At 40.6% G+C, this 11,055-nt stretch overlaps 1 protein-coding gene and 1 pseudogene across 1 annotated transcript; one reads left to right on the plus strand and one right to left on the minus strand.

The window, feature by feature from the left end:
* Positions 1-1,102: 1,102 nt before the first annotated feature.
* On the minus strand, positions 1,103-2,056 carry LOC114582907 (olfactory receptor 6B1-like). Its single transcript, XM_028704253.2, has one exon. The coding sequence runs from the start codon at positions 2,039-2,041 to the stop codon at positions 1,103-1,105; it is 939 nt and encodes a 312-aa protein (XP_028560086.2). The 5' UTR covers positions 2,042-2,056.
* Positions 2,057-7,652: 5,596 nt separating this feature from the next.
* On the plus strand, positions 7,653-9,555 carry LOC114582906 (olfactory receptor 8I2-like; annotated as a pseudogene).
* The last annotated feature ends 1,500 nt before the right edge of the window (positions 9,556-11,055 follow it).

Raw genomic sequence — 11,055 nt, forward strand, 5'->3', positions numbered from 1 at the left:
TTATTAGAGTTCAGTGATGCATTCCAGCTGGACAAAAACACTCAATGGGGGTGCAAACCAGGGCTTGTGCCCACCTTCAAAGCTGACCCGTATAGACTATAGTAAAGTTAAGGATCTGGTCCACCAGCCAGATCCAGTTACCAACCTCTGGGAAGCAGCTGGCAAATGATCACACTGCACTATGTAGGATGAGCACCTCCCTGTTCAGGGGAGATGTTAATTCTGTGCTCCTTTGGAAGCAGCTTCTCTCCTGGGACGCCACTTACAAAGGAGCACCCTGAATCATGCAACATCAATATCTCCTTTGAGAGCGGCACTGAACTTTCATGGAGCTCCAGGCCTTGAGGGGTAGGCCTCAGGCAGGAAGGGAGTCAGGCATCAGATGGGAAAACTCAATGGAAAGGCTGAGACCTGCCATTACCTCTGACTGCAAGCTCTTTCTTTCCCCAAAAGATGCAGCCAGAGGTCATGGTTTTCCCACCTGATACCTGACTCTCTTTCCTACCTGGTGCCTTACCCCATGACAAGGCCTCACCCCTGAGGCCTCACCCCTTGTATGGATGGCCCTGGCTCATCCAACTCAACTTATAGGGATCCATGGTTGTCTGTACCTGATTCGTCCAATGCCATAGTCCTTCTGTATATGCCCAATTTGGCTCAGGCTGCCATGTCTTCTTTTTCCAGAACACATCCTCTTTTTCATGGGTTTGTAAAATGAGAGTCATCATAGCGATTCATAGTTCAAAGTAGAAGTCGACAAATGTGTCCTCTTTTTTCTCTTCAAAATATGGCAATGCTAATAGATGACTTTAGACAAGCCAATATTTTTGCAAACTGCCTTTTATCTGTAGTGTGGGGTTACGCAAGAGAGTTACTGAATCAACTCTTTCTGGCGATCTCTATAAAATTTATAAACATCATTCTTACCATAATGGTAGTCATATAATAAGGAGAAAAGGAATGGCCAGGTTATTGGGGTGGGTTGCTTTTCACTTACTTCCCATCCCACTGGCAGAGACGCCTGACCTTGGACAATGAATTCTTCAGACTTATTTCTTCTTGGTTAAGAGAATCCCACCTATCTTGATTTGGAAGGGCAGCATTATTCTGAGCCGAGCCAGCATTTTCTGCCCACATTTTTCTTCAATGTCTCTTTTACTTCTTTATTTCTCAGACAATAGATGAGAGGGTTGAGAGCTGGCGTGACCACAGCATAGAAAATGGACACTATTTTGTTGAGATTAAAGGGATGAATTTTTCTAGGTCGAGCGTACATGAAGACTGTTGTTGAAAAAAAGATGATGACCACAGTGAGGTGTGAAGCACAAGTTGAGAAGGCTTTTTTCTTCCCTTGGGTTGTGGGGATACGGAAGATTGAATTGATGATAAAAAGGTAGGACAGAATGGTAACAGACAATGGGATTAGGAGGATGACCAAAGCTAAAATGAAATCGACCAACTCAGCCACTGACATGTCAGTGCAGGAGAGGTTGAGTACAGGGGAGATGTCACAAAAAAAGTGATTAATGACCCCAGGCCCACAAAAACTCAATCTAGAGATGAAGGTGACCTTGACCAAGGAGATGGAAAAACCACACACCCAGGAGAACACACCCAGTTGGAAACATAATCTATGGGTCATGATAACTGAATAACGAAGTGGGTTGCATATGGCTACATAGCGATCATATGCCATCACTGCTAGGAGGACACACTCAGTGCACATAAGGGAGATAAAGAAGTAGAGTTGTGCCATGCAACTCTCGAAGGAGATTACTTTGGTCTGTGACCAGAAGTCTAACAGCAATTTTGGAAGTGTGACAGTGATATACCAGATTTCTAAGAAAGACAAGATTCCCAGGAAGAAATACATGGGCTTGTGAAGATTCCGGTTACCTTTTACTACAGAGATAATAATGAGGTTCTCCGTGACTGTTAGTATATAAGTGATGAAGAAGACCACAAAAAGAAAACTCTGGATCTCCAGCTCAGCAGGAAACCCCAGGAGGATGAATTCAGAAATGATAGTTTGGTTCTTCATCTCCAAATATATCTGTAATAATGCAAACCTAAAGAATAAAATGGCAAATCATGATATTTAGTAAAGTAAAATGTACATCAGAAAGAATTATTAATTTTAGTAGTAGTAGTAGTCACATAGGGCACATTACAGCCAACTTTAAGCATTTTGAATTCTCACTGATTTCATTAACAGAGCAATCCTAAGTGGGACTAGGGAGGAGTGGAATGGCAGATTCACCACTGCATCCCAAGCCCTGTCAGCTTACCTAAAGGTGATGGAATAGTTCTTTCTCCAATTACTCTGTGCCAGCTACAGGTCAATGCAGCTGAGGAGCCCAAGGATCAGGTCCCTTAGGGTAACCACAAGCTTTGGATAAAGCAGATCTAATGCCACCATTGCCCAAGTCTGAAATGTCCAATACCAGGATTTCCCACTTGCTACCACCAGCAGAGGCTGTAGCTTTTGGCATCGCAGTGGCCCCTACCATGGTCGAGTTCTCCACCAGCAGTTTCCTGCTCTACTAGAGGAGAGGCACCCCTGCACCAACAAAGTACCACCTTCAGTCATCAACATTGTGGGCAGAGGAGCTGTAGGATCGCTCTCAGAGAAAGAGTTAAGCGCAAACATTTCAGTAATAACTTAATACCTAAGCTTCAGCAGTGAAATACCAGCATGCATTATAACAATCACCTTTATTGACATACTAAAGCATATAAGCCAAAGCATAAAATTGGCATCTGTTCAGAAAAGGGCATACAGTGGTATCTCGGGTTACAGACGTTCAGGTTACAGATGCTTCAGGTTACAGACTCTGCTAACCCAGAAATAGTACCTTGGGTTAAGAACTTTGCTTCAGGAGGAGAACAGAAATCGTGCTCCGGCAGCGGGAGGCCCCTTTAGCTAAAGTGGTACCTCAGATTAAGAACAGTTTCAGGTTAAGAACAGACCTCCAGAACAAATTAAGTTCTTAACCTGAGGTACCACTGTTCTTTGAGGTAAAACTAATAAGAAGGTTAAAAAGTGCCTCTCAAGTCTTATAGTTTCGTGTCATCTCTCAGAAAAGGTCCTGGAAAGGTCAGGGTAATTTAACCTTCCTTTCAGCATGGAGTTTAAATATTTATCACAGATTTTAAAATGTGTAATATGGGCAGTAAAATAAAACATGTGCAATGGTTTTGACCTGTTTTATATTGCAATAATAATGCCTTTCTGAAGATGGAATTTTTGAGAATCTTCTGTGCAGAATTACAGGTGGCATGATGTGAAATATTGCAAGGGGAAAAGCTCTATGTTGGTGAGGCGTCATATAGGTGATGTATATATGGAGTGGCCTGACCAAGCAAAGGTAGAATCCCTAACCCCAACAGAGAAGAAACCTAGGCGGTATGTCTGGAAGTCCTGGGCTATGCAGATGACAAAACCCTCTCTTGGTCTCACTGATGTGGTCCAAAGGAAAGCAGAGCAATACATTTGACACCAGCTTGGCTGCAGGAGTTGCCAGAAGGAAGCACAAGGTGCCATCCAACCGTTTTAGGCACTCCACTCCAGATTTGTGTAGGGTTTACTCCTTAGCCATTTATTCTCCTGAAGAAATCCCCTTACTTCCCTCTACAGAAGTGTTTCCCAACCTTGGGACTCCAGCTGATTTTGGACTACAGTTCCTATCATCCCTGACCACTAGTCTTGCTAGCTAAGGATGATGGAAGTTCTAATTCAGGAGCTCCTGTCTGACAACTGCAACTTGATTTGTACAATTTTCCATGAGGAAAAAAATCAGTTGAATGAGGATAAGGGAGAGAAAATCAAAGAAATAAGCAATTAAGTTAAATCTGTTTCCTATACTTTAAATTAAAATGAATAAGTCCCATTAATGTTCCCCCAATAAATAAAAAGCACAAAAACATACAATTTATCAACAAGACTGATTAGATAAATAAGGCCATTATTGCATTTGGTATTTGTGCGTCACCGAACACACAAGGTCTGATAGTTTTCTACTCACATTTGCTTTAAATCGTTCCAGAATCAAGCATGATAGTTTCATAGGTACCTATGTTGTGGCTTCATTTTTTTTGCTCTGTGAATAAATCTAATAATGCATTTATTTCATTTTGTCTATGGCCCAATTGTAACAGTCAGCTTAGCTTGCTTGTCGTATTTTTTTTCCAGTGGCTAGATACTGTAGATGTCTTTCCTTTAAATAAAGTCCCCTGGCTTTCTGAAGACACACCAATGAGTGCATCTACTAATGTGTAATTAGTTAGCAGACAGTCTCTCCAACCTGACACAACTGGCTGGTGTGTGGGTGTGGGTGTAGGTGTAGGTGTGTATAAAGGGGATAAAGGATACAACAAAGTCTTAAATGAACTTCTGCCTTGGTTTTGCTCTAAAGTATTCCCTTGGTATTAATTTATCCAGTTTAGTCTAATTTAAGTCAGTAATGATGGCATAAAGGTTAACCCTTGTTCAGAGCATTTAATATTATCAATAGAGTGAATATGCTACACTTCTGTATTTGGCTAAGTGTAGAGTTCTAATTTTCATAAATGCTCATAAATAGTTTAATGGATTTAGATCTATGACTTGAGAGTCTGTACTTATGGTACTTTAAAAGCACTTTTAAAGCTCTACCTCTCATTTAAATCAGAACCAGGGAAGGCAGTGAATATCTTATGTGAGTGTCTGGAGGCAGCTGGAGGATGGATGGCAGCTAACGGATTGAGGTTGAATCTCGACAAGACAGAAGTATTGTTTCTGGAGGACAGGGTGAGGGCAGGTTTGGGGGATTCCCTGGTCCTGAATGGGGTGCCTGTGTCCCTAAAGGAGCAGGTGTGCAGCCTGGGAGTCCTTTTGGACTCACAGCTGTCCATGGAGGTGCAGGTCAACTGTGTCCAGGGCAGCTGCCTACCAGCTCCATCTGGTATACCGGCTGAGATCTTACCTGTCTGCTCACTGTCTCACCAGAGTGGTACATGCTCTAGATATCTCCTGCTTGGACTACTGCAATGCTCTCTATATGGAGCTACCTTTGAATGTGAATCAAAAACTACAACTAATTCAGAATGCAGCAACTAGACTGGTGACTGGGAGCAGCTGCCAGGGCCATATAACACTGGTCCCAAAGGATCTACACTGGTTCCCAGTATGTTTCTGAGCACAATTGCAAGTGTTGGTGCTAACCTTTAAAGCCCTAAACGACCTCAGCCCTGTATACCTGTAGGAAAATCTCCACCCCATCATTCAACCCAGACATTGAGTTCCAGCACCAAGGGCTTTCTAGCGGAAAGAAGTAAAGCTACAGGGAACCAGGCAGAAACGTCATAGTTGGTGCACAGTCTTGATTCAAAATGGCACCTGACATCCAAACATTGATGAAGGCCAGCACTCCCACCTGGGAACCCCTCATGCTGAGTTTGGAAGTGTTATGTAGATAGGTGGCCAAACCATTACTTCAAAAATGGTGAAGTCATACCAAAGTGAAGTTTTGGGCCTCCATTTTGATTCAAACTGGCAGCTGACATCCAAACATCATAAAAGATCACTGCCCCTACCTCAGGATCTGAGATAGATATGGAACTTGGTGTATGATTCATATAATATGGTCAAGGACAGTCTGGAAGTTTCCTGGAAGACTTAGTTTTATAATACAGTAGTACCTTTGTTTATGAACTTAATCCGGTCCAGAAGTCCGTTCTTAAACCAAAGCATTCTTAAACCAAGGCGTGCTTTCCCATAGCAGCGGGGGACTCAATTTACAAATGGAACACACTCAACAGGAAGTGAAACATGTTCTTATTCCAAGGTAAAGTTCACAAACCAAAGCACCTACTTCTGGGTTTGCAGCATACTTAATCCAAGTTGTTCATAAACTAAGCTGTTCGTAAACCAAGGTACCACTATACTAGATTCAAGCACAGTGTGGAAATCGATTGTGAACACCTGCCTAAATCTCATCTAAATAAATACTAAGATGATGACTTGTTACAATGCACACAACTATAAACTGTCTCTACCCAAGTACAAGTGTTTGTGTGAAAGAGTGTACAGTGGTACCTCGGGTTAAGTACTTAATTCGTTCCGGAGGTCCGTACTTAACCTGAAACTGTTCTTAACCTGAAGAACCACTTTAGCTAATGGGGCCTCCTGCTGCCGCCGCACCGCCGGAGCCTGATTTCTGTTCTTATCCTGAAGCAAAGTTCTTAACCTGAAGCACCATTTCTAGGTTAGCAGAGTGTGTAACCTGAAGCGTATGTAACCTGAAGCGTATGTAACCCGAGGAACCACTGTACACTTCTTGATTTGTACAGCTCAAGCTATTGTTACTGAGGGATTTTTCATTAGTATGATTTGGCGAAGGGCATGAGAGGACAGTCCCCTGGCCATGTCATGTTTTAAGTTTGCTGCGGCCATTCCTCCCACCAGCGATGATTGGACAGCAGGGCTGCCCATGGGCAGGGCCCCGCCCAGTGCCAACAACACAGCCAGACGGCTACGAGGAGGGTGTCGGTCTACACCCCCAGCTGGATCACTGCGGGACCTGATGCCCAGCTGCAACGCTGCCCACCATAAAGGGTAAGCGGACTTTCTCTCCCCCAGCCCCTAGTTGTTGGGACTCAAATATTTGTGGGTTGTTTTTTTTTTTGGGGGGGGGGGAAACTTGATGGTTCATAGACTATTAAAGAGCATCAGTTTAACTGAAAGGCCATAGGGGTAGGGTTGTTGTTGTTGTTGTTGTTGTTGTTGTTGTTGTTGTTAAGAGCTGATTGTGCAATTGAAAAGATGACTGCTCAGGTGAAAAGGCTTCAACTTGACAATTTGGCAATTGACAACATCAGACTAGAAAGCAAACCTGACTCAGAAGCTTTTAAAAAGGTCATGTGCCATCATTCAAACCACTCCAGGCAGTTATTATAAAGTTTTCTCACTGGTGTGTCTGGTTTCCCTAGAATTTTGTCTTTTATCCTGAGTTAGCTTCTAATGCACAGAATGGTTTTCTGGTCGTTATTTTTAGCTACGGGATAAAGATGAGGGGGATTTACTAATTCAGTCCCAAATTCTGAAGGTCATGTCTCGTTTAATTATATATATGACAAGGTCTCATCCAAAAGAGAAAGAGGCTACAATTATTCTCACAGTGTCTGTCTTTCAGAGTTCTCTGCTCTGGCATCTGTTATTAATAATAATAATAATAATAATAATAATAATAATAATAATAATAATTTATTTGTACCCCGCCCATCTGGCTGGGTTTCCCCAGCCACTCTGGGCAGCTTCCAACAAATATTAAAAATACATTAAAATGTCACACATTAAAAACTTCCCTGTACTTCCAATAGCAACAGGGTAAATTATTGGGCAAGTGTCTGATCTTTGGTCCTACTCATCACTAACTCTTGCTTTCATTAAATGGGGCCATATGCTCCCTTCATATCATGGTAGGAAAGTGCTAGATAATAAGAGCTCTGCTGATTCCCCAGGTCATATCATAAGGAATGCCCAAGAGAACAAAATAATAATAATCTCTTGAGAGAAAGTGCCACCTTGTAGAAAATAAAACCCTTATGAAGTTGTTAGATGTAGTTCTCTTTATTTCAGAGCATTGTCATGTTGCTGAGAGACATAGTGGATTATGGTGTCAGTGGATGCGGTAAGTATACAGAAACGTAGGACACAATATCCCAGGCTATAGTCATTGGAATACATATCTTATACCAATGGTCAAATCCTTTTCAGATTGTTAGATCATTGTTTGCAGTTATGCAGAGGAACTGCAGTTGGTAGCCCTTGCATCTGAACCAGGGAAGGCAGTGAATATCTTATGTGACTGTCTGGAGGCAGTTGGAGGATGGATGGCAGCTAATGGATTGAGGTTGAATCTCGACAAGACAGAAGTATTGTTTCTGGAGGACAGGGTGAGGGCAGGTTTGGGGGATTCCATATTTTCACATTTATTTTCACATTATTCTGGTATTTAAATTTAAAACAAAGATTTATGGGATGGGTGGGGAAAGATGAGCTAAGTTCGATGTGCATTGTGAAAAGGAAACTGCACACTACCTAGTTGCTATTAAGCAACTGGAAGCATGTTTAAAAATACAACTCAGCTTGGATCACCTCGTGTTTTGCCACCCTTGGAATTCTTACATAAAAGGTGTAGATTTTTATGAAGGGTTGCCATATTTTGAAGACCAAAAAAGGGGAAATTTGGCGGATGGATATATGTGAACTGATCCTTAAAACCTGCACAGAAATAGGATGGAAAAGACTTCAGTCTTATTTGGTGGTGAACTAGGCCCAAAACTGATTTTGTCCTTGAACTTATTCCTATTTGTGATTCATGGACCAATCGCTCCATTCAGAAAGTGCCTTGGTTCATGCATGCCAAACGATAGCTACCATTTTGCCTAGCTCCATTTATCTTATCAATTCACACTGAAATAAAATGTGTAAATAGCTCTGAACAATATAAAGGTTAAGCAGATTGTTACCGTAATTTGTTTATCAAGTGTATGTCATTATTACATTTTCCTCTTAAGAATACCATAGCTGCCATGATGGTCTTTCTATTGCTATTTTCCTCTTAGGTAGCCACCTCAATAAATCAAACTGCCATCACAGAATTCATCCTCCTGGGATTTGGACATCATCCTGAACTACAGTTTCTGTTCTTCTTGATATTTCTGAGCATCTACATTCTAACCTTAATGGGGAACCTTCTCATTGTTGTGTTAGTTGTGAATGATAGACAGCTTCATACGCCCATGTATTTCTTCCTAGGGAACTTGTCCTGTTTGGAGATTTTCTATACCTCAACTATTCTGCCCAGAATGCTAGTCAGTTTCCTAACAGAGAATAGAACCATTTCCTTTTCTGGGTGCTTTATACAATTATATTTATTTGGTTTTCTGGTGACTGCAGAGGCATGTCTCTTATCTGTGATGTCATATGATCGGTATTTAGCAATTTGCAAACCACTGCAATACTCGTTTCATATGAACAGCAAGGTCTGTATCTCTTTAGCAGCAGCATCATGGATAAGTGGTTGTTTCTCTGTCTCTGTGGTAGTCATATGGATGACACAATTAACTTAATGTGGTTTCAACGGAATTGACCATTTCTTTTGTGATTTTATACCTCTCAGTAAGTTGGCCTGTACTGACACTTCATTAATTATGGCGATAGCCCTTATGTTATCTTCCTTATTCACTTTCCCTTTATTTATGTTGACCATAACATCTTACATTTGCATAATCTCAGCCATTTTGAGGATTTCCACCACTTCTGGGAGGCAAAAGGCATTTTCCACTTGCTCCTCTCATCTCATTGTAGTCACCATTTTCTACGGGTCCTTAATGATTGTTTATGTCCTCCCAGATGACCCCAAACTGAGAGGCTTAACCAAAGTGCTTTCTACTTTCTACACGATCCTTACACCAATGATCAATCCCCTCATATACAGTTTAAGGAACAAGGAGGTTAAGATGGCTTTGGGAAAACTGGGCCAGACATGCATGTTGTCCATTAGAACTTAGAAAACCATATTATCTAAGTAGGACTAGATATGTAAAAATACAAACACAGAAACAAGTTCTTCTTTTAATTGACTGTATAAATAATGAGAAATAAAATGTGATGGATATTGAAATAAGAAAACACATCATAGGATTTGATTTTCTTTGAATTTTGTCTCTCTGAACCAGAGTAGGCAGCACAATTTCTTCCAGATGTTGCTAAACTACAACTCACATCTTCCCTGCTATGTTAACAATAACTAAGACTATTGTTCTTTGGAGTCTAACAATATGTGGAGGACACCACTTGGCTATCCCTGGTATAAATTATTCATTCAAGCTAAACCATATGTTGTAACTTTTATTACCATTGTATATATGCCTAATTAACACACATATCTAAATTCCAAATTATGGCAAATATGTACTTCATGAATACTTGATCAATTGATATGATAGTTGTATTGAAATCAATATGATATAAGTTCTCATCAACCTAAGTCACATTGATTTCAATGTTTCTGCTCTAAGCATGGTTAAATCTGGAACCAACTCATTCTGTACAATACTTTTATCTGGATTCTGTCAGAATGTGGATGGAATGTTTGAAAATTAATTTTAATCCAGAGCTATGTAAAAATTAAAAATACATTGGCACTTATATGTTAACACACTTTCTAAAGGATATAACAGCCAAATGGGATCAGACCAAAGGTCATCAAGCCCAATCATCTGTTCTCACAGTGGCTAACCAAATGCCTATGGCAGGGAGAGCCAATGTTATATCATTTTTTTGCCCCACGTTGCATCAAAAGTTTTGGGGAAAGTTGTAGACCACAACATCTGGAGAGCACCATGACATGAGTGTGGCAGTACCTTCTTGCTCATGATCCCCAGCAAATAGAACCCATTTTTATGTAGCTAAATAGATAGATAAAAAGTCCTTTGAATTGCCACTAGTTATTATAGTTTATACACAGTGGATATTAAGCATTAAAAACAAAAAACAACTGTGCAGGTTCCCTATGGGTCAGCTACTGTAGGAACAAGATACTCCAGTAAATAGACCTTTGTTCTAATGTAGCACGGCTCCTCTTATGTTCTTATCTTCAGAACAGCTTTCAACTGGAATTAGATTGCAAAGAAATATTCAGATACAGGATAAAAGTCTAAAGAATTTGGACAACTTACAATGGACTTAAATTGACATCAGCTCATATTTGAATCCCATAAAATCATTGAGCTATGTGATTAGCCTTAAAAACTCAAAGTGCTGAAAATATAACAATGTGATTTTGTATAAATGCATTAGGATTTGAATGCTCTGTAACCCTATGTAAGTGTCTTTCAGAAGACCCATGTATCTCTAGCCATGAATTTCACTAATGCTCAATGAACCTGGGGCTGAAAACATTCTAAGCTTGCACGAAATCCTAGGAAGTAGATAATTATTCTTGATTCAAATTTGTGTACAACAAACACTTTGTAAAAACTTTATTTAACACAGTGTGGGGAAAGTAA

Source organism: Podarcis muralis, chromosome 13, assembly GCF_964188315.1.
Source record: "Podarcis muralis chromosome 13, rPodMur119.hap1.1, whole genome shotgun sequence".
Lineage (NCBI taxonomy): Eukaryota > Metazoa > Chordata > Lepidosauria > Squamata > Lacertidae > Podarcis > Podarcis muralis.